This window comes from Chaetodon auriga, chromosome 17 (assembly GCF_051107435.1).
Source record: "Chaetodon auriga isolate fChaAug3 chromosome 17, fChaAug3.hap1, whole genome shotgun sequence".
Lineage (NCBI taxonomy): Eukaryota > Metazoa > Chordata > Actinopteri > Chaetodontiformes > Chaetodontidae > Chaetodon > Chaetodon auriga.
This window is the reverse complement of record NC_135090.1, coordinates 21,338,371-21,361,892: the sequence shown is the minus strand read 5'-3', so window position 1 is coordinate 21,361,892 and position 23,522 is coordinate 21,338,371. Positions and strand designations below refer to the sequence as shown.

Below are 23,522 nucleotides of genomic sequence, written 5' to 3'. Positions count from 1 at the left end.
AAAGAAAACGATCAGTTTGTCACTTTTACGATAAAACCTGTCATGATTCAGACAAACTCTGTCCAGGTTGTGTTGTTGTCTCACTGCACAAATCAAACCAAACATGTCTGACTGTAATGTGTGGTGGCAGGTGAAGATGAGCTCCTGGAACGACGAGACTCCAGGATCCTGGTACAGTCAGTTCTCCACAGGCAGTAAGGTCAGTGACCCTGAAGACCAGCTGTGAAGCTCTTAGTTTATATTTAGTTCTTATCTTTACTTAATTACCCTCTGTTTTGTTGTCATCCCCTCCTCTTATCTGCGTTCCCTCCTTTTCCTCCTCTTTATCATCTTGTCCTTCCCCCTAATCCCACTCTGCTACCTCCTCCTCCTCCTCGTCCTCCTCCTCCTCCTCCTCCTCCCAGTTCTCTTACATGGACTCTAACGGCGAGCCTGTGGGCGTGGTCCAGCTGGGCTTCCTGCGTCTCCTGAGCGTCCAGGCCCGTCAGAGCCTCACCTACCACTGCCACCGCTCGGTGGCCTGGGCCGACCGGAGCGCCAAGAACAGCTACGACAGGGCGCTGCACCTCATGGGTGCCAACGAGGAGGACCTGAGCTACGAGACCAACCCCTACATCAAAGCCTTGGTGGATGGCTGCTCTGTGAGTCTGAGCTCTGTGTTCTGGAAAACTCTCACTTCCTGCCTTAACACGCACTAGCAGATAACACATGTAGCATCTAACCATCAGATATTGTTGTTTCCCACCTCAACATCCTGTTTGAACAGGAAATGCATCACATGAAGAACATAACAGTAGTGTTTCATGGGAGCTTTAAGGTTGTGAACTTGAGACGGTTCCCCACCCGTCTCCACAACCGTTCAGCGCTGTTGATGCGTGCTGATCAACACTTGATGGATATGTTGACGCTCTGACATCACGTTATGAAGAACACTTAGTACACAAACAATAAGACCAAATGCTGTTTACTTTCACACCAGCTGCCTTTGTTTGTGACACGTCTCCGTCTGTGTGTCTCTGCAGTATCGTAAAGGCTTTGACAGGACAGTCCTGGAGGTGAACACGCCTCAGGTGGAGCACCTTCCTCTGCTGGATATCAAGGTGTCAGACTTTGGGGAGAGCAACCAGCAGTTTGGCTTTGAAGTGGGACCTGTCTGTTTCCAAGGCTAAACACACACACACACACACACACACACACACACACACACACATGCAAATACTCACACACACACACACACACACACACACACACATGCACTTAGAGACACACTTATATAGAAGAAACACACATGCCCAGTAATTTGTAAATTAACTTGTAAATGATATGAAACACACACACAGACCCACAGACACACACACTTACACACACAGATGCTGTTGTGAGACAAACACGCACTCACGCTCACGCACGTGCCTGGGAACGCAACATCCTCCCGACAATTAATGGACGTCAAAAAAAAAGAAAAGAGGAGAGAGATAAGAAGCTCGCGGAGAGGAGACCATCGTCCGGGCGCAAAGGAAGAAAAAACCAGGAGAGAGTTCTTCGGGAAATAAAACAGTGTTTTCTTTACCAGCAGCGAAAAGGGGGCCGGCCGAGAGAGAGAGCCCCCCGTCTCCGAGCCCCCTCTCACTCTTCTCTCCTCCCCGCTGTCTTTCTTTTTTTTCCACTCATCTCACCTGCTCTACCTCCCCCCTCCTCCTCCCAAAAAAAGGGTCACCCTCGGACATTATCTCCACTCCTTTAATCCCACGTTCACGGCGTGAGCAACGCGGCTGACGGTCACTCTGCGTCTTGGATCACAGCTTTGGCGTTTGTGGGGCAGACAGAAACCTTCGCTCCAAGTGACTCAGTCAGTCGCGTTGCTCACACTGAAAATGCAGAGTAACTCTCAGCTCTTATGTTATTGCATCAAAAGGAACCAAAGAATCAAAGCCACCAGTTTCCACCCAGAAAGAAAAAGAAGGAGCTGACCCGACGACTCCAGCTGGGTCCTGCCTGTCAGACCGATCGGTCTTTTGTCGCGTTCCAGCGAATCCGCGACCTCTCTTTGAATTATTCTTGTGTTAACGTTGGACAGCAGTGACAGTGAATTTAAAAGCCATTATTTTTGTAAACTGTGCTAAACTTGATGCTATTGTACTTGCATGTTAAGGGCTGATTCTTCTTTAAACCGTGGATCAGGCTACCAGGGTCGCTACCACACACCAGTCCAGTATTTGCTGAGTCACTTTCTGGGTACTTTGATTATCGTTTTCCATCCAGAACACATTTTCCGATTTGGCGTCCAAGCACAGAACATCGTCAGGGTTTAAATATGTATATGAGATTCAAAGTTCCCTCCTTTTTTCCTACAGCAGTGAATAAAATGAATGATTTACTGAAAGAAACTGTGTGGCAAGGTGCTAATTATACCAAAGCATAAATCCTCTAGTGTTCACTCTGAGTCCTCCATTTTCTTTAGTCTCTTTTACAATTTCATAAAGCTTTTTACAGGGGAAAGTGTGCATTACATTCCATTTGTACAGAAATAGTGATATTCTATTGTATTTATTTAAAACAAACAGGGTGCTTTGAGATAAAAAAAAAAAAACCACGACCACCAAATATTCCAGTCAAATGTGGTATATTTCATTTGTATTTATTTCCTGTCGCTGACACTTGAAGCTCAAGTGAAGCGAGTGACTTAAATGTTAAACTCACTGCCAGCCTGAGTTATGGTGCTTCTGTTCACGCCCTGTCCAAACTCCTTTTGTAGAACCAAAGAATCTGTGGCCATATTTTATTGTAATATCCCTTTTTAGTGTTTGCATCAACTGTACTGTGCTGTTAAATTTTGCTTCCACTGTAATGATTAAATGGTGACTCTCCAGTTCTGTCACATTTCCTTGTCGTTGCTACTGTTTGAGTTGGCGTAAATGCATCGTAGAAATTCAGTTTACTGAGTCAGTGCTGAAAATATTGACACACAATCCGCTGATTTTTTTACATTTCTGTCTGAGACCACAGTGGGAAGGAGAAAGGTTGTGAGAGGGAGGGGACAGCTCTGTCAGCCACCATGGGTGGCTGTGAGGTGATATCATACAAGGGTTCTGGTTTTAATGGTTTTGTTTTTTCATTTGTCTTTTTTAATATAGCGGGGAAACGGGGTGGGATGGCCAAAACTTAAAAAAAAAATAATAATACAAATCTGACTTTGAGATTCTCCAGAGAGAATGACCTCAAATATTTGTTTTAATTGTGTTGAAGACAAACGTTTCAACATAAAAAACATGGTGCTGAAAAGAGAAAAAAGTATTATTTTATAATGTGTGTAAGTATTTTTTTTTAATTCTTGTTTCTGTAATATATAATCTTTTTAAAAAGAGCTGCTGGACTCTTGTTTTTCTTCCAAACCCGCCATGAGTAGTTCCCGCAAATGGCCGCAGGACGTCGCTGTTTGTCATTTGTTCAGGTGGTTTCTACGTTTATGCGGAACTGAAGTTACAAGTTCTTGTGGCCGCTCCGGTCAGTTAAGCCGGTGCACCAGCAGTGTTAGCGGCTAGCATGCTAGCTGTCTCACTGTGGATACGAAGTGGATTTTAACGCGGTTTTGTTCGATTTTGGACGAAGACATGAAGCTTTGGCTCGGAGTTCAGCTGTTAGACACACGGTTCTTTTTTCACGTCCGTCGCCTGAACGTATTTTATTTAAAAAAGGAGTAAAGTGACTGTTAGCTCATTTGTGTGGGCGACAAAATGTAGGACGAATTACGAATTAAGTCGTATCATTGAAATTGAACTCTTTTTTACTATTAAACCTGCTCTTTTGTGTATATTCATGTAGCCCTCTCGATTATTTTGTATTGTTTATATGATTAATGTTTGTTTTAATCGGCCACAGAATTCCTGTTATTGTTACGGTAAAACAGCGGCACTTTGTGGCCGTGTGCAGTTCCTGCCCCTGTTTAATCAAGTCAATGCTTAAATGAGAAGTAATTTGTCATCATTTATATCATGAGATTCATATAACACATTTTATAACACCTGGCTGTGTGGACATAAAACCTCAACACTGCATTTAGAAAAGCAGGCTGTGACAAGTAAATATCTTGTTAAAATACCTCCAAATCTAGACCAGAATTCACATTTTAAGAGTTTCTTTCATGAGTATAAAGGGGAAAAAATGGCAGCTCTGGTCGTAACAGGAGAGATTGTTTGAAAAGGGGATTTGGCATCTGTCAGTGTTTAAAACGGTGTGGGAGGTTTTGACAGTCGTGAACTCTTTTCCTTCACCTCTGAACGGCTGTTTAAAATGTAAAACTATCTGAAAGTATTACTCATCATAAACCAAACTGTTGTTTCACTTCATGGCTCAGGGAATGATGTTGTTGCTTAATCTTTGGGATTGTGGGCCTCCTTTCCAAAATTTAACTTGCACATTCCGCTGTGTTGAGAGAACCAGGCATCTGTGAAAAGAGGGTTTTTAAAAAGCATCGGATGGAGCATGGAGTCTGCAGGAAGACAGAGATTTGTTCAACCCTCTTCACTTTTAAGATGATCCTAAAAGCAAATGTCGAGTTCAGTGGTTCAAACTGTCTTCAGTCCTTTAACTTCCTTCAGTGTTTTAAACCCAGCTTCTGGAGGAAGTGCATGAAGGCTCTGAGCGAACAAAGAAACTATAAAGAGGCTCAGGTGGTGTGACGTCCCAGCTGCCCTCCAAAGAACACTGGGATGAGTCAGGAAAGAAAACGGTGTTATGATGCAGACGTCTGAAGAGCTGAGTAAAATATTTTTCAAATTAAAATACAACATTCTGTACAGAAACATTAGAAACTTATTTATTGGCACAAAAATCGGCTTCACATTGTATTCTACATGTTTACAACCAGAAATGATAACAGTAAAATTAAAAAACAATTAGCAGCAATTAAATTGACTATGTGCTGGCCTCCCATTGGTCTTCATCAGTGTGACAGACAGATGATTTATCCAATGAAAAGTCCACCTGACAAAGAGACACAGTAAGTTCAGTTCAACCTTTAAAAATGTACTTCTAAAAAAACTGAAGTGTTTTCACGTGGAGTCATGCTGCACCTGTCACTTCAACGCTGGCTCCTGTGACGTATCGAGAGTCGTCTGAAGCTAGGAAGGCACAGACGTCAGCGACCTCTGGAGGACAAGAACAAGGACGTGAGCGACAAGGTCTTGGAAACGTAGCGTGTCAGACACATGTAGACCAGGTACAGTCCACATCCCCCTAAATTTACTGCACAGGACAGAAACTGAAGGGAGTCAACGAGGACCGGAGGTGTGAAGAGGTGACGAAGGCTTTGAAGTAACATTTCAAAGTGTTTTCTGTCCACCAGGAAACAGCTGGTGTAAAAGTCTGCAGTGAAAACAAATGGGAGTGATGCGTCTTCGCTAACCTGCAGGCTCGCCCATTCTTCCCAGAGGCACCAGGGACATCATCTGAAACAAAACCACGACGGGTCGTCAAGATTTGATCTGCTGGGAGATGATATGAAAGGGTTCAACCCCCACCTTGTCATTAGTTCCAGAAACATCGACTGTCAGCAGACCGTTTAAAGGTCCAGTCTGGGGGATTTAGTGACATCTAGTGGTGGCGTTGCAGACTGCAAGCAGCTGAACACCCCTCACCTCACCCTCCACTACGCAGCAGCTAAAATCACTAAACGCGCTCTCTAGAATCGGAGTTTGGTTTGACCCTTCTGGGCTTCTGTAGAAAAGAGCTGCTGCCTCTGTCTCATTCCAAAGTAACAAAAACGTGCTTCTTATTTTCAGATGATCATACGCTCAGAAAAATGTGAATATTACATTACATTTCTTTACATCCTTCACACTGGACCTTCACTGTTCACTGCATCAGTACAATCAGCATGTTCTGGAGAAACTACACAAATAAAGGTTTACTGAACTGCAGCTTGTAGAAATGTAAATATGCCTTCCTGACTACATCGATGACGTAAACAGCAGCTTCAGACCTGAGACATGATTTCACTCCTGATGGATGAAGTGTTACTGAATCAGTCTGCCCCTGTGTGTGTGTGTGTGTGTGTGTGTGTGTGTGCGTGTGTGTGTCGCACCTTGCTAATAACCTTCTCTGGAACTTTATCCGTCATCGGAGTCGATATGAAACCTGGCAGCACACAGTTACAGCGGATCCCAAACCTGGAGGAGGACAGAGGGAGACGACTGGAGGTTCCTCTCTGTGTTTACTCCTCACACCTTAAACTGAATCAGCTGTGTGTGATGATGAGTCACCGCTCTCACCTGCTGAGCTCTTTGGCCGCCGTCCTGGTTAAACCCTCCACTCCAGCTTTCGAGGCGGCGTAGTTTGCCTGGCCGATGTTTCCCGCCTGCAGACATTAACCACACGGTGCATCAGGTGCTGCATCAGTGCAGGATTTCATCTCAAAGTTTAAACCCACCACATATTTTCACAGAGGCCCGAAGACATCGTCCAACAGGTCCTGAAATGTGTCGCTTTCAAGCAAACTTCTTGTTGTGTTTTAGAATAAAAACATGTTCGTGATGGATTTCTGCAAGTTTATTCTTGTGTTTTTTCACTATCAGAAATACTGTGATGCATTTCTGGATGAAAACTTTGAAGCTTCAGCTAAACATGAAGAGTCAGAGAGGAAATACCTGCCGGGCTCGCCTCACCTTTCCCACAATGCTGCCCACAGTGACGATGGATCCTTTGGGGGCTCCACAGGCCACCAGAGCCTGAGCGACAGCCTGAGTGACCAAGAATGAACCCTGGGAGAGACACAGGAGGAAAGATGACCCCATGCTGACTCTCAGTATTTCACCCAACAGAAAGACGGTGATGCAGACTGTTCTGGAAAACCTGTCCGGATTCTGCTGCAGCTTGAAGCAGCAGAATCTTCATGCTACAGGGCCCCGTACCTTCAGGTTGACCCGGATGACTCTGTCAAACTGATCCTCCTCCATGTTTAGCAGGAAGTCGTCCTGCGTGATGCCGGCCGTGTTCACACACACTGAGGGAGGCTGAAAGTAACGAGTCTGCAGAGGAAGAGGAGGACATGAACTGTCAACAGAGAAGAAAGAGAGGAAGACACAAGACGTGCAGCATCCTCACATACAGTCAACAGAGCCAAAAGGAAAACGCTGCACGTTAAGACATTAATGGAAACACGGCCTGTGTCCTCTGTCCGCCCACACCTGGATACTTGTGACCAGCTGCTTCACGCTCTCTTTGGACGACACGTCCACCACAGCCGCCATGTGACCCTGTCCTCTCAGGTCACTCGGCAGACTCTCCAGCGTCTCGTTGGCCGACTCCTCGCTGATGTCGGCGACCACCACGGAGGCGCCCTCAGAGGCGAAGCGCTGACACACCGCCCGCCCGATCCCGCTGCCTCCTCCTGGGTGGGAAAGAAGTACTTTACCAAACTTCCACAAGGTTAACTCACTCCAAAATTAACGTGTACCTACACTTGTACTGAGCTGGCTGGTTGAAATGGAAAAAGACCGAGATTGACGACAGCGCACAATGTTACATAGAACATCCTGGAAAGAGAAACAGCATCTTGGATTTATCCAACTATTAACATTAAATGATGCTTAAAATATAAACTTACCTGTGACCAGTGTCAACCTTGATATAAACCTGGTGGCGGCCGCCATGATGTTTTTTTATTTCCTGTGTTGTTGAAGCTTTTGGTTTATCCACTAGATGGCGCCAACAGACCATAGGCGGTGTCGCTTGGATGGGTCCTGGGAAACAATACAGCAGAAGCAAAGACGGAAACGGGAAAGTCATTGCCTGTATCACGTGTGTCACCACGTGAGTGTCGCCACTGCTACGCCCCTTTAGAAAACTAGTGATGGACTCTTTATTCCAACGGGAGAAATGAACGCGAGTACAGATTATGATCGATTCTTTCGCTCCATAGTCCCCGAAGTAAAGTCTGGACCCATTTTTCACGAGCCGCATATCGACCGACCATTCTGACAGTAAAATTCTATTGTTCAGACCAGCAAATCAAGAGAAAATTAACTTTGTTGGAGACTTATTCCTGTCTCAGCAACGCGTCCTCGCGAGATCTGTCAGCAGCGCGAGAAGATCTGGAGCTAGCATATGAAGCTATCAGCTAAAAAGAGCGGCAAAGTCAAACATGAAATTTGTCCTGTACCTGGTGTTGCATTGTTTGGACATGGACGACTAATACTCCGTCATTAATACGTTAATGTTCAAAATGTCCAGTGGGGCTAAAGAGGAGGCGACCGCGCCCACTGAGGAGTCAGGAAGTGTACCTTTTCATAGCATTAGCGCATCTTGAACGCGATAATCTTGTTATGCTAGAGCATCTTTGGTAGAAGCTGGAATAAGACGAACTTTACTGCTGTATTTGGTTAATTAGACTGTCATTAGCCAGAGCTTCTGGGTTTAGCCCGCCGTAAATTAGCCTCAGTTCGTTGCCTCTCGTCAAAAAGTTATCATATTAGTCTTGAAGGAGTAGAAAAAAAATACTTTAATAACATTAAGTTTGCATTTTTGGTTAATCGGACTGATGCTGACCGCAAAATGAAGAAGAAACAGCTTCCGGACAGCTTTTCTGTATTGATCTATTCAGTCACAGAGTGTAATCTCTCTCTCTCACACACACACACACACACACACACACACACACACACACACACACACACACACACACACACACACACCTGTCTGCTGTAAAGGAATTTTGTTGTTGTTTAAAAAAACTTTATTTAAACAGGAAGTTAAACCAAGTGGAGCCAACTCGGTCCATTTATACACGGTTTACTTGGAGCAGACGTCTGGCAGTGATGCAGAAGCTGTTTTCTCTGCAGCGCAGGATAAACTCAGCGTTTCAGCTGAGCTCTGTAGTCGTTGGTAAGGGCTGATCCTGCTCCTTCGTAACTTCTGAATCTGCCATATCTGATTTCCACTGTTTAATCTTGCAAGAGGATTTTATGGAAAGTGAGCACTTGCACCGATGAAAGTTGAACTCCTGCTGGAATATGAGACAAACTGAAGTAATGAACACGCTTTGGTCTTATACAAGTTTTATACTTTGCATAACCAGACATATATAATACATTTCATATCTATGCGGCACAACACATGCAGCGCTCAAAGATGTGCTGGCACACAGAAATCTTAATTTCTATCAACAGCTGTGGTGAAACACCCAGCTATGTCTTCATAGATCAGCAACATTACTAAATCAATATAAATATGACTGAAATGGATTCTGTCAAAAATAAACATACTGGCGCTCCTACCATAAACTGTATTTTAACACTCAGTATCATGCCTCAGGTTTAAAAAAAAAAAAAATGCTTAATGCCAACTTTAAATATGGCAATAGATTATAAAAGAGCAGTTGTGGTCCTCGTCCCAGACAGATCCCATCTTCCAATGTTTTTTTTTTTCTCTCTCTCTCCAATACTCATCCAATACATCTCTGATCCCCCACCTGTCATACAGGTATATGACAGCAGCCCAGGAACAAATAGGGGAAGGGTAGGACAGGACAGCACAAACTCTACATTTTAATGCATTTTGTAACTTTTTTCAAAGGGTTGTCATCTCATGTGACAACATTCCTACAATTTGTATGAGCCCAGTATGTTCCTCAAGTCACACCATCTGAAAAGAAAATACCCCCCCAGTCAGTGAAAAGATGAACATGTCCCAGTTTATTTATATACAGGTGTTCAGATGAAACGATGGAGTCAAGTACAGAGGCATTTAGATTTCTGACAAACTTCAGAAAAGTAAGACTGACAACTCTGGAGTAGCCCCCCAAAAAAACCTTCGCTGGACAGAAAAGGCTTTAAGTTACTGAAAGGAAAAACGAAAACATGCTCAAAGGTTGAGACTGTAAAATATGTACACTTCTACAATCCTGACAGTTAAATCTGTGCATATTTCAAAGAGTAGACGTTGACTTAAAAGCGTTTGATTACTTTCAGTATTATGAAAAAAATGCATTTCCATTCAAATTCCTTATAAATAAGTTTCAAACATACAATACTTCAATCTCAAGCCACAGGCGATTTTAAAAGAACAGAAAGGACACACACCTCACCTACACCACAAACCTGTTTAGTAGCACCACCAAACAAACAGTGCATTGTTATTACAACATTAAACCATCTTTTTTTGTCTACGGGTTAAACTGACTGCTGGATCCCAAAATTTAAAAAGCCACTTTCATGTTTTCACCAGCCGCATTACTTTCCTTCAAAGAAAACAAAAACCCTCAGAGAGGCTAAAGAAGAGGAGGTCTCACCATCCACAGCCTAAAGCTGCTGGTGAGAACCTGGAGTTACTAACATTTAAATCACAAACAAGGAAACTTACTCTGAAACAAAACTCAGTGCAGAAAACAAAACGTTCAGCTGCCATGGATCTCAAAGGCCAAGCAGTGTCAACGACAGCAGTTCTGCTGCTGTGACACCGCGGTGTTAAGAAGTGATGGTCCATGGGAAATCAACCCAGAAGGCTTCACTTCCTTGAATAAATATCAAATGTAAAAACCAGCAAAACCTTTTTCTTGCAACTTCAAGAAGTCTAGTCAGATGTTTTGTGACTCGAGTCAAACAGACCTCAGCGGCAAAAGAAAACCAAAGAACCAAGATGTTATTTGGGCACAGGTGAGCGGACAAGACACGTCCTCACAATTTATTAGCAGATTGGTCACAAGAAGAAAAAAAAAAAAGCAACGTTTTACAGAGAAATGGAGGAAAAGAAAAAAAGACAGCACACATGGGAACAGAAATATTCATGTAGAAACTGATGTGTCACTGGGTCACATTTCTGTACAGTGGCTAACCCTTTCAAACAGGAACATGAGTACACGAGGATGCAGTAAAGTAGTACATGGTATGCAGATGTTTGTCAGCTGCTCTGTATTGCATGCATTCTGTATTCCACTGAACCAAGGTGCTTCTGCGTGCAGACTGATTTTCAACGCCTGCGTCAAAACTATGAGGAACTTCACAAGGCTGCACTTGTGGTGCCGGATCTCACACTCCCATATGTGCATGCAAACACATACGTGACACATTCATTCATTCACTCACTCACTCACTCTCTCTCACACTCACACACACACACACACACACACACACACACACACACACGTGTTTCCCCTCTACCTTCTGTCACTCGAGAAAAAAAAATCTAAACACAAACTAAAACACAACTCCGCCCACACCAGTTCATCTTTCCCCGAATGAGGGAATAAATTAGCTCCATAAAATGCTTCTTTATAAAAGAAAAATAGATATTTATATAACTGTACACCTTATCTATACAGCATAAAGACAGAGAGCACGGGAAGAAGGGAAATTATCTCCAGAAGTAAGACAGATTCTGGCTCTAGCACCCTTATCCCTCCAACGCATGCTTCGCTCTTCTCCGTTTTTTTGTTTTTTTTGTTTTCGCAGGAGATGGAGCATCCCTCGCTCTGCCCAACAAGGCCAGTCCTCCAGAGAACAGCAACGAGTCTCCCCTCTTTCCATCCATCCATTCATCCATCCTCAACTTGTGTGTCCAGGACAGGATTGGATGAATGAGCTGAGTGCAGGGAAAGCTCCATCTCTCTCGTCTCTGGTTGGACACTTGTTGAGTCAGACCAGTTCTGCCTCGTGCTGGTCTCGTCCGATCCGTCCTGCGGCTCCATCGTCAGTAGCTCGACTGCAGTTCGATCCACGCAGTGGGAAGTGAAACGCTCGGGGCCCCTCATAGGACCCTTTCTCGACCAGAAACCCTACGCCTCTCAGCCAGAGTCTGAGTCGCTTGTGTCTGAGGATGAGGAGGAAGATGATGATGAAGACGAGTCCGAGGAGGAGCTGCTGGCGCTGAGACGTGACGGCTGGGTGTGTGTCTCTGTTGTAGGTTTCTCTGCTGGAGAGAACAAACACACACAATCAAGACAACAGAAAGATGCTGCACTTCCTTGATAGAACAGCTGAAAATGTTTTTCAATAATATATGAAGTTTGACACAACCATCTTCCACCATTTTCGAAAACATGTTCAATCACTGCTTTGAGGACTTCTTCCTGTAACACTATCCTCTTTAAGAGCACGGGGAACTTACGTTTGGTCTTAGGAGGCTTCTTTCCAGAGTTGAGCTGACCACTGACGTCCATCAGCCTTCTCTCCAGCTCCATTTGTTTCTCCAGAGCGAGCTCTTCCCGGGATTTACCAGCAATGTTGTTTTTACTTGCTGCATACAAACAGACAAGTAACAATACCAGTAAGATACTGAGGCACTGTACTACTTTATCAAAGACCTGCAGCTGACAGACCACACTGAATATTTATATTTATATATATATTGCTTAGCTGTAGTGTTTAAAGGCCACAGCACTGAGGCTCTGAGCTTCTTTTAATTAATAACAGAATTTGTATTTTATACTGATCCTAGCACTTTTTAAACCAAACACTGGGCCAGAACATGCACAAATCCCCAAAATGACAAGAACCATGAAACTTCAGAGCATGACCATTTTTTCATTCTACCACGCTAATTCTGGATTATGGGCCTAAAACAATATTTATTTCATGTTTTTGTCCTTCTACTAACCGTATGGCTTTCGAGGTTTCTTCCTCAGACACGTCATGACGTATCTCTCCAGCTCCCGCAGCGTCGATGGCTTCAGTGTCTCAAAGTCTATCTCAATCTCCTCTGGGTTGGTGTCTCGGAGCGAGGGCTCGCGGGACTGGATGATGTAAACGACGCGGCCCAGCTTCTCACCGGGCAGCTTGTTGATGTCCAGGCTGAGTTGACGCTTCTCATCGTACGACATGGGTGCCGTCTCCTCCTCTTCATCTGAGTCAAAGTGACTGACTATGGGATCGTGGACCGGCTGAGGCATGCTAAACGTCATGCTGCCTTTTTTGGATCTGGGGGAAGACAGGATGGGTGGAGAGACTGTTAAAAGATGACAGGGAGCATCTATTCTAACCCACAAAGTTAGATAAACATAAGAACCTTTGACTTTACATAGTTGGACTATGAATGATATCCTTTTTGCTTACTTCTGACACTTATTTAAAACTACTCTAACCATTTGTTTATTTAAATCTTACAATATGTAGTATTCTGTCTGCCTTCCTGTGAGAGCAAGGCCCTTCTGGGAGTTCTTGCTAAATTTCTGGGGCCCCAGCAAATTGCTTGCTGCACATACTTTCAGTCCCAACCATGTCCAGTAGGTGTCAGTACTCACTTGCTCTTGTTGTTTTTCTTGCTTGGCGCTTTCTTAATCGGTATTACGGGACACGCAGTTGCCCGGGTGCTCTTGGGTTTTGGAGTCTTGGTGATTTTGGGAGCCTTGGCTGGTTTAACAGGCGGCAGCTCTTCCTCTATCCTCCGATGCTTCTCTTTTTCTACCTTCTTCTTCTTTTTCTTGTCCTTCTTCTCTTTCTTTTTCTTGGGTTTGACGATGGGGCCCTGGGAGAGCGCAGTGAGCTGCTCATGTACGGCTTTTAGCTGAAGGGGAAAGACAGACAGATAGTCAACAGAATACCAAGAACAGGATATAGCAAAATTAGAATATGACGTCAATACCACAAAAACTTGTATTTGAACATTTTGTTGAATTTCTGGTTTCCTGCTTTAATGTGTCAGTGCATATACTGGAGCACAAACCTGTTCCTGCAGCTCTGCCAGCCGGTTTGCTCTCTCCTCCTCAGAGTCAGAGCTGGGACTGCTCTCGCTCTCCTCGCTTTCGCTGCTAAGCTCGCTCTCAGATGACGATGAGGAGGAGGATGAGGAGGACGAGGAGCTCTGGGGTGCTGGAGGCTCATCTGGCATCTTAGCAAAGCAGAACTCAAAGACGTCCTGAAAGAATTGAACAGCATGTGAGTGAAAGAGTTTAAAAACAAGAACACTGGTGATTTGAAGGAGACAGCAGTGAGGGAAGGAGGAGAAGAGGAGCAAGTGGAACTGAACTATGCTTACGCAAAAACTACAATTGGTAAACTGGTATCACTGGAATAAGTAATTACCTGAAGTTTTCGGGCCATTGCCACCACATCATGATCAGGTGGGTTGTATTTGTAGCAGTTGGAGAACATCAGTCTCACATCAGCGGAGAACTGCTGGGAGTCACGGTAGTCTCTGCTGTCCATCTTCCGCTAAAGATGACAAGAGAGAAGACGACATTTTAGCTAAATACTGTATTTCAGAAATCGGCTATTGCCTGGTGTCACACCCATTCTCCACCAGAAAAAAAACACCTGAAAAGGTAAAGGGGGGCTACACCAGATGTCCATCCAGCTTCCATTTTTGCAATATTTGGGACATTTTCAAAAAGGGCAACCCCCCGCTCCTCTGTTCTAACAAATGCAGAGAGTTGTGTGTGTTTTCTAAGGCAAGTACCTTGATGGTGCTGAGGTCCATGGGCTGCTTAATGATGTCGTGGTAGTCGTGAAGGCCGAGCGAGGAGGCGTCGACGGGCTTGTAGAAGGGCCAGGCGTAAGCTGCATGCTTCTTTGACAGCAGCTCCTTCAGCACACCATTGCAGTAGCGCAGCTGAGGGCCAAGCTTGCTGCGGCGCACCGGCGGTGGCAGCATGGAATCTGGTAAATCTTTCTTGGGGGGCTTGATGGGTCGTCCGCTCACTCCTCTCCTGGCCCCTGCTGTTCCTTTGGTACCCATCATTACTGTTCCACAGCCCATACCTATGGCCATGCCCTGGCTGAGGCTGAGGCCCTGGCTCATCCCCAGACTGGAGTTGTGGTCCACCCCCAGAGAAGTAAGGGTGAGTGGGGAGTTGTGCCCACCACCCATCCCCAGGCTGATTCCGCTGACACCCATGGTGCTCATGATGGGCATGGCTACAGTGGTTGGGGTAGTTGTGTCTGCTTTCCTCTTCACACCTTTTTTCTGTGGTTGGAGACAAAACAAAGAGATGTTGAGTCAGAGAAGGGTGTTGCTCAGTTGGTGATCTTCATTAATTTTATCCAAAATACTGTTAAACTGTGCCTATAAAAACGCAAAATGTCAAATGTTGACCATTACCTTAGCAGTGGGCTGTGTGGGAGGCAGACCCGTGATTGTTGGGATGCTTTGTTCAGTCGGAAGGGAAGGCGGCAGGCTCTTGGTCAGAAGTGTCTGCGGGGGAGTTGAGAGGATGGAGTCAGGTGTTTCGGGGGTGGGAGGTGAGTACGCTGACTGGGAGACAGCTGGAACCTGATGAGCTGTTGTCACTCCTCCAGAGACTGGCAGAGAGAGGGTCAGGAGGGGAGAAGAGCAGAAGGGAGGCATATTCAGAAAAACAAATGACCAGGAACAAAGATTATATGCATGTTCTTTTGTGTGAAGATTGTTAGCATGTCTGGCTGTATTAGCCACTGCTCACCTGCAGTACCCCGGCCTTTTCTGCCAGGTTTGCCCGGTTTGCTCCGCGGAGGGGGGGGCGGCAGCTCTAGCTCCTCCTGGGGCATCTGAGCCACTTTCTGCAGGAATGCCTTCTCCAGAGACTGAGCCATCAGCACTATGTCATCTGTAGGCTACAAAGGCGAATATTCAGACAAAATGTTAACGACAGCAGAGACAGTTGTATGCAGTTCAAGTCAAAAACACTTTTCTACACACAATAATTCCATAAGTTTCCCCAAATACTCTTACAAAATTTAAACTAAATTTTACAAAGTGGTGGCTTCACTTTGATAACATTTTGCATCTGAACCAGCATCAGTCAACAGCTCAAGATGACTCATTTGATTCATATTAGATTTTATAAAGGCTGTAATGTCTACAATAATCAAGATGTTTGCCAAGGCTAGGCTCTCACACACACACACACACACACATAGTCTTACCTTGTTGTAAATGTAGCAGTTGGTGAACATGGTGTTGAAGTCTTGCATGCACTCACTGGCACTGCGGTAGTAGTTATTTTCCAGTCTCCTTTTAATAGTGCCCATGTCCATGGGAGTTTTGATGATCTTATGATAGTCCTGAGGGGAAACACAAAGTCAAGAAAATTGAAGATAACGTAGGAAAAGACCTTTACAGACAAATTGATGACTTGGCTAAGTGGCATGGCATTGGCACTTACAGGCAGGCTGAGCTTGACCGCATCTACGGGTTCGTGGAAGGGCCAGGCAAAGTGGTGCCTCCACAAAGACTTAAGCAGGACTTTCTGTAGGAACTGAAGTTGGTTGGTCATCTTCCCCTGTCGGCTGGGATCTTTCACCTGGGGCTGTGGTGGTCCCAAATTTGCCATCTGATTGAGGGGGGGCATCCCAGGACTCTCAAAGCCCTCATAGAGCAGCGAAGGTTTCCGGATGCGTTTCCCTGCTGTGCCAGAACTCTGGTCCATTGTTGTGACTCCCATTATGCCAATCTCCCCGACGTGAGAGCTGTAGAGAGTAGTAGAAAGTCCAATTAACTATTTGGCACAGGCTGTTAGAATGATGCCAGATAGATATCTACTAGTTTCTTATGCTCTCCGTGTGCTGTTCATCAGTCTCATTAAAGAAGTCAGGTACACTGCCTGCATTTGCAGGAACTCAAAATGAATATGGAGCTGCAACAGAAGACTTAATTTGCCCTGTTTTGGGGTATGTATCCATAACTCAACAGCTGTCAGCAATTAAAAAAAATATATGATACTAAAAAAATATATAAAACAAATATCAACTGAAATAATTACTCTCCTAACACTTGTAGAAACACTTATTGTATATACTCCCTCCTGTAACTCCTGGGGTTATTGTCTTGTTAGGTAATCCTGATATAATAATGTTCACATGTTGGCTTATACTCTATATCATAAAACCCACACTGCACAAGCATAGAGCACAGCATAAATCCCTTCACAAGGCACGCAGTCACACATTTCAAATGTTACTCAGCAGACTTGGAATATACGTCTGCCAAATCAGCACTCTCCGTCCCAGGAGAACAGGCATGACTACCGCTTCCTCTTCTCTCGGCCTATCTCACAGATTAAAGCAACAGAAACTCCACCCCCCTTTCCCTGTAGAAAAAATGCTCTCCCAAACGACTGTGGGTGGATGTTACAGAAATGGCCAGTCCGTTCTAGACTGTTCCAACTGAAATGCCCACAACACGCCCAGAAATTTACAGTAATTGTCTGAAACTGATTAAGTACCAGCCACTGTGATGCTAATGATCTCTAAAGTAAACATCCTGCTGTGCTGTGCACTTCTGGGGCTCTGTTGACCACCGCAGCTTGTTAAGTTAATCGGTAATCAGAGTTAATCGGTGGCTAAGTTTCCACAATGCAAGCAAGACTAGAGTATATAAAATGAGTCACATGCCTTTAAAACGTATCTATAACCTGGAATGTATGAAGACTAGTTAAAATTAGCAGACGGAGCTCCTGCTGTCCTGTTAGAGTTGGTATGCCATGTTTTAACGCCATCATTAGAAACCAGCAAGCAGTAATATGCCTAAAAACACTTTCATCATACCTAGGAAGACTGTTTCTGCAGTGGGACAATCACAAGTCAAGTAAAATACAGCAAGCAAAACTGAAACTGGTATTACAGCAACCCTGTGAAATTTAGACTCCCTAGCATGCAGATACACACTACTAATAGTGCCGCTTCTCAGCAGCACTGAAAAGTCAAACTCAGTACCATTTCACACCCATACCACCACAAACTGTGGGTGTCACCATTACTTATTCCAATATTTGATGAGAATTGTTGCCATATATACACATGGCTACCCAGGACACTAAAAAACATTTAATATGCTCCCATTAGAACTTAATGACAATGTATTTCTGTGTGTTTATATATATAATAAACACACCACAATCACAAAGTAATGCATTTCCTTGAACAAAAATGACTGATCATCTGTCGTCACTATCATGAACTCACCATAGCTCATCTCCACTGACCTACTGACACTGCAAACCCTGTTTCAAGAGCTACCGTGGGCATTTAGGGTCATCTGGTGGACAAAAAGCACCAAAGCTAGTCCACGTCTGCTGTCCACTTATTTGCATTGTCATTGATGTGTGTTCCTTGAAATCTGACCTCCAAACAGGTTTGTCTGCCCATCAAGAGCGTTTCTCTTTGGGCTGACCTTGAAGCAAGTGATGCAAATACTGTTAAGAATTACTGTGTTTGCATCATGCTGTAAATGGTGGATCCCATGGGACAGCACTGGCAAGTTGTCTGTGACCTGTACCACTGGTCTTTGAAGCATATCTGCACTACTCCACCCTACTCCTATACAAAATTCTTCCATATACAATGAGTATACTCAGGATATGAGTTGGTTACACTTAGCTGCCACTGTATAAACAGTGAGGCCATAAACAGGAAATGTGATAGAAATATTAAATCTATTTGAACAATTGATGGTAAAGCAATCTGTTTTGAATGATACAACTTTTGGAAACACATTTGACAGTTAGTGTACTTTATTATTAAAAAGGAAAGTAATCATGTACATAACATTAACAACACTAAACAAAAACATCTTTTATGTTAGCTGTAACTCCGACAATAAAATGCGGTATGCGTGTCTAAGGGAAAACAAAAACAAAAAACAAGACACTTCATACTAAATACAGTAAATTTATATTAGTAGTTAGAATATAAATGATCGTTGCGTGTTTACCACAATGGAAGTTTAACCTAGCTTGGGTTGAGTGGCACTGAGCGATGTAACCAGGCAACCAACTGAAACACCCATGGAGCCCTCGCGCTACCATATCGTTGTACAAGTGATCACCCAACGCCCGGCTGTCACATGGCTACAATAACAACCGGACAACAGGCAATAATGCCGGTGCGACCGCGCTCATCTGTCTCTATAACTACTACAACCTATCAACAGTAATCCAGCTCGTGTTCGCAAAGGCTTGCCATTCGCTAGCATACATGACAACGCTTCATGACATGTCGTTTACGTTGTTAACGTACCTTGTCAGGTTGTTTAGATCAGCGCGTTTACGCTAAAATTCCTTTTATGTAAACAGAGCAAGGCGCGAGGGAGCGACCAAGCAGCTATTGTACTGAAAAACGCTGCGGTCTTGAGAAGCTAATGCTAGCAATGCTAGCACCAACTGCCAGGCAGCGGGAGAGAGCGGCCAACGGCAGAGGCGCTCCGAAGATGGCGCCGGAGCACTGCGAACAACAGTCGCAGCTTGTTAACTGGCAACTCGAAAACACATTTTTATTTCCTCAATATGAATCTCGCGTCTAATCCCTTCAACGACGCGACAAGCTCCTTCCTGCAGCCATTCAGTGTCCATTTCCCTCCTCCGCTCGTATTACGGCAAACATAGGGTGCCAGCAAAGATATTTTTGAAAAAAAAAATCATGACAAATGTCTACAATATTCCCTCTGATGGAAAGCTGAGAGTCAATTTTACCGGTAGATACCTGTCAAGGAGCGGGTTAACAGCCATATCCATCAGGATGGATCCGGATTCTGTTTTTAGCTAGACTCGGACCTGGATCCGTCTCTGTTCGTCAGTTTGCTCCGCTCCCCGCCACTGCGAACTCCTTTAATCTGCTTCGTTGAAATGGCGACGCTGCGACTACACCCGTTCATTTATAGACCAACCATCCACCCTATTGGATAGACTACCTCAGATTGTCCACGCCCTCGGAGTTTCTATTCGCTACTTAGAATGTCGGTCAAAGTCACCACACCCCTTGATCCTGTGGCTTCCCTGCCAATCTTTCAGGCCAACCTATTCGCAAGTTTCTGCTGTCCGTCAAGGCAATTGCACGTTACTATTGGCCCAGCCTATTCAGTATTACAGAAGTGCTGTCTGTAACTGGTTCCTCAACATAATCCTACACAAAACGCGAGGGCACCGAGGCCACCCTCCTCCTTATCATATTACATTACGTCAACGTATGCAAAGCGACGACAGGGATTGGTCAATACGGTTGCAACGCGGGCTTCCAGGGTAAATACCAAGAAGCCTATTGGCTATTCCACTGGATCACGCGTACCCCTGAAGAGCGAAGTCTCATGGCCTCTCCCCACGAGCTCCCCAGTTGTGTCTTTCAGAAGACACGTACCGCCGCCATCTTTGAGTACAGTGACACAATATATTACGTTGTAATAACTCACAATGAAAGGGAGGTAAATCTTAAAAACACACAAAATGCTACATATATTTCGCTTACAAGCACAACGCAAATAAGTAGCGTCCATCTGCTGCAGATCAAGGCCGCAATATGAGAACAACGACCAAACAAGGCCTCTGTGGCTCACAAACAGCAAAGCAGGACTAGGATCAAATCCAACCTTGCAATTCTAACTGAATGTATCACAGTAAGGCTGTCAGCCCGATTCACCTCAGGAAACAGTGAAAAGACCACACCTAGCAGGGTAATAAGAACTACCACCTATTCACTGAATGACACAGCAGTTTTCCTCACTGACCTCAAAACTCCATTTGATCAGAGCAAAGGCTGCTTTTGCTCAACACAACTGATTAGACAATCACCCTGACAATGACGTTAATTAACGCGATTAAGAATATCACAAAGAAAAATCCAGCATGGGTTTAAAAATGCAACTACCACTAACCTTTGAAGTTTACAAACGAGACTGAACGAAATCTGTTTTGAAATTATACAACTAAAAAAACTCCCAAACGAGTAAACCCTTACAAGAATTCGTATCTTTAAAAGCGAACGACACTTTACAAATTCGACAACCACACAAAATGGTTACCTAACCACATGCGCCCATCCCCCACACCAAGGTTACAAATTCCTTACAATGTCACTCAAATTAACGATGTGAAGTAACACTAGGTCATCTGATATTAAATATCTGTACTGTTTCTATAACTTCATGCTCTAAAAAATAGAAAAAGAAAACCACGAAGTAGACGGTTAAAATGTAAAGTTAAATTGTCCAAAAGACAAAGAAATATTTTCAAAGTATGACATAAAAACCTTGAATTTAAAGTAAACACAAATGTCGACTGGTAAATCCCAAATAATGCGAAACCTTTCTTCAAAACAATCTTCTTGTCTTCCACCTCGATACTTTTTAACCAACACATTTCCCTCAAACATGTCCGCCTTCTTCCCCCATGCCCTGCGCCGGGTGGGGGAGGGGAGTCATGTGATGAAATCAGCCTCAAAGCCTCCGCGCACTCTTTAGCAAAACTTGAACACGTGGCATTCCACCAAAAAGGCAACCAAACGTATCCACGGCGTATCCGTTCTCATGAAAACGTCCCTCCATATCCACACCGTGTGATTTATACCAAGTATTAGGCTCAGATTAGGGAATAAAGTTGGCAAAATATCCGAACAAAGAGCATACTTTCGACTGGACTTGGCTCGCTCCGATTGGTCATGCTTAACCACGTGACGAAAACGATTTTAGGACTATTGATTGCGCCATTTCCCCAAATTCTCCTGTTGTAATCCGTTTCTGCTCGCAGTGATCCTTTACAGCTCATGCGTAGTCTCCCAGTTTGTCTCTAAACGATTAGAAATGTCCTTTTTTCTCCAGATGGCGACTGCCGTCGATCTCTGTGTACGTTGCAACACGAATTACTGCGCATGCGCCCCTGCCAGCAATGCACTGTGGACGCAAGAGGCTGATCTGTGAGCGGTTTCGTGTTGGTTTTTTTGTTTTTTGTTCCACATGGTGAATGCTGGGACATGATGAACTTTACCTGAAGAGGAAGGTGTCAGGCAATAATAAATAAGAAATTGCATTTTCTATAGTTTATTGCCTCATTGTTCTTTGTGTAGCTTTTATTTTTCTTTCATTTCATTTTCATCCATTCTTCTTTCTTTCTTTCTTTCATATTTTTTGCACAACCTAACTTATTACAGTCTCTTTTTTCTATGCAAGTTTATTGAGTGCAATGTTTAAACCGGAGTCAGATTTCTTGTATGTGCAAACATACTTGGCCAATAAAGCAGATTCTGATTCTGATAATTAAGACCAATCTGAGTGATTAAATAAACAAATACACAGCCAGAGGGACACATTCGGATGACCGTAAAACAGCCATGAAGAAGAACAGATATCAAATGAAAGCATGTATGACAGTTTGATGTGTGAAAAGGTGAGAGTGAAAATCTCACCTTTCATTTCTAATAAACCACAAGCTGGTGTCACCTCTAAATTTACAGTCAAGAAACTCAAGACTGTGACGTCCAGTTTTCAGAGAATCGGGTGTAGTACTCTGACTCCTTCCCAAATGAAATTTAAAACCAGTTGTTTTGAATATTATTCTTCATTTGTGTTTTATAATTCAAGATTTGAGGAGGACTGTTTATTTGAATCAAAGATGGCAGCCGGTCAGGATGTGAAATGTGCCTGTTAACTTGCTTTTGTTCTTAAATACTTCAGCACAGCCTGATGACGTGACTGATGGCTGACGGATGAACCGTGATTTTGCAGACAGCTGAGACCCACAACAAAAGAGTGACCATGAGCAAAGTTACACTGAGACAAGCTTATAGTCTCATGTCTCATCCTGTTTTGTTTCACTCTTTTTTTTTATCTTGGACTATTGAACATGAACGTTCATGTGATCATGCGTTTGCACTTCCAGGCTGTGACCAGATGTTTTTATTGGTTTTCCAGGGTGTGTTTCAGCCGTACTGCGCAGGTCTGAATAGGTAATACTGCATGTGTGTATAGATGTTTCTGTTGTGGATTCCTGGGAAGACGTACACACATCAACATAAACAGCATATGTAAATACTACATATATAGAGAGAGATAATGTAATTTATGTTTTTCCTGGATTTCTTTCATTTATATTTCTACAACATAGTATGATAAACGAATAAACATGCACATTTCACTGTCTTGTTTGAGGAGTTTCTGTCGTCACTTTTCTCACTGTTGCTATGAAAATAATCAATAAAAGCCTGAAGAAGAATTGTCAGTATGGGCGAGACAAACATTGCGGATCATTCACTCATCTGTAGCCAGACAAAGTGCACAATATGTTGTGCTGCTGTATTTTACAATGAAACGGGATCTGACCTGAATAACCGGGAGCAGCCCATCACACGGGGGACTGGGAGGAGGGAGGGGCTGGCAGATTACGTCAGAATCAGCCTCCTCTGACTCATCAGTGGTACTCTTTCCCTCTCTCCCTGTGTGTCCCTCTGTTTTTTTAGTGCTTGGCTGCATCAGCTTGTCACATGATGACAATCAGTCCAGAAATGGTTGGCAAGGAAGCTCACTCCCTCACAACACCTCAGTCCTGAGTCACAGGCTGCCAGCTTTACAAATCTACAGTAACCTGTTTCAAGCCAATGACTGATGATTGATTTCATGGTGTTTGTATAAGCCTGCTGTCATAAATGGAGTGTACCAGCATTAATGTACTGTGATTATTAGGTATTTTGTGTGATTGCCTTGTTTGCACGACCCTGTATTTCTACAGCTCTGCCTCAGTCGTTCACTTTCTCTGACTATAGCTGGTAAGCCTGCCTTAGCAACAGCAGTGCCTTTGCCAGCTGATGAAAGCAGCAGCTTTCAGATGCAGAAGAACACTGAGCATTAAAGGTCGGCTC

At 44.0% G+C, this 23,522-nt stretch overlaps 3 protein-coding genes across 7 annotated transcripts in view; 1 reads left to right on the top strand and 2 right to left on the bottom strand.

Moving 5' to 3' along the window:
- The window catches only part of col11a2 (collagen, type XI, alpha 2), a 43,976-nt gene extending 40,715 nt beyond the window's left edge, over positions 1–3,261 (top strand). Inside the window, exons 63-65 of the mRNA XM_076755093.1 lie at positions 131–199; positions 405–641; positions 1,023–3,261. Of these exons, the coding sequence (XP_076611208.1) occupies positions 131–199; positions 405–641; positions 1,023–1,169 (453 nt within the window). The 3' untranslated portion in view covers positions 1,170–3,261. The remainder of the gene's footprint in view (positions 1–130; positions 200–404; positions 642–1,022) is intronic.
- Positions 3,262–4,795: 1,534 nt separating this feature from the next.
- Positions 4,796–7,751, bottom strand: hsd17b8 (hydroxysteroid (17-beta) dehydrogenase 8). Its single transcript, XM_076754773.1, has 9 exons — positions 7,604–7,751; positions 7,185–7,387; positions 6,909–7,025; positions 6,663–6,758; positions 6,270–6,355; positions 6,083–6,167; positions 5,405–5,447; positions 5,073–5,147; positions 4,796–4,983 (listed from the first exon to the last, which is right to left on the bottom strand). Exons 1-9 carry the CDS (start codon positions 7,647–7,649, stop codon positions 4,964–4,966), a joined length of 771 nt encoding a protein of 256 aa, XP_076610888.1. The 5' UTR covers positions 7,650–7,751; the 3' UTR covers positions 4,796–4,963.
- Positions 7,752–9,662: 1,911 nt separating this feature from the next.
- On the bottom strand, positions 9,663–21,535 carry brd2a (bromodomain containing 2a). 5 transcript variants are annotated; one of them, XM_076755431.1, is made up of 12 exons: positions 21,298–21,535; positions 16,070–16,373; positions 15,831–15,968; positions 15,368–15,518; positions 15,028–15,227; positions 14,386–14,892; positions 14,013–14,141; positions 13,654–13,845; positions 13,232–13,494; positions 12,589–12,908; positions 12,100–12,228; positions 9,663–11,904 (listed from the first exon to the last, which is right to left on the bottom strand). In XM_076755431.1, exons 2-12 carry the CDS (start codon positions 16,346–16,348, stop codon positions 11,777–11,779), a joined length of 2,436 nt encoding a protein of 811 aa, XP_076611546.1. In that variant the 5' UTR covers positions 16,349–16,373; positions 21,298–21,535; the 3' UTR covers positions 9,663–11,776. The 5 variants fall into 5 exon arrangements, with proteins under 5 accessions (XP_076611546.1, XP_076611547.1, XP_076611543.1 ...); XM_076755432.1 differs by having other exon boundaries at positions 20,977–21,305; XM_076755428.1 differs by lacking the exon at positions 21,298–21,535 and adding an exon at positions 20,922–21,162.
- Positions 21,536–23,522: the final 1,987 nt, after the last annotated feature.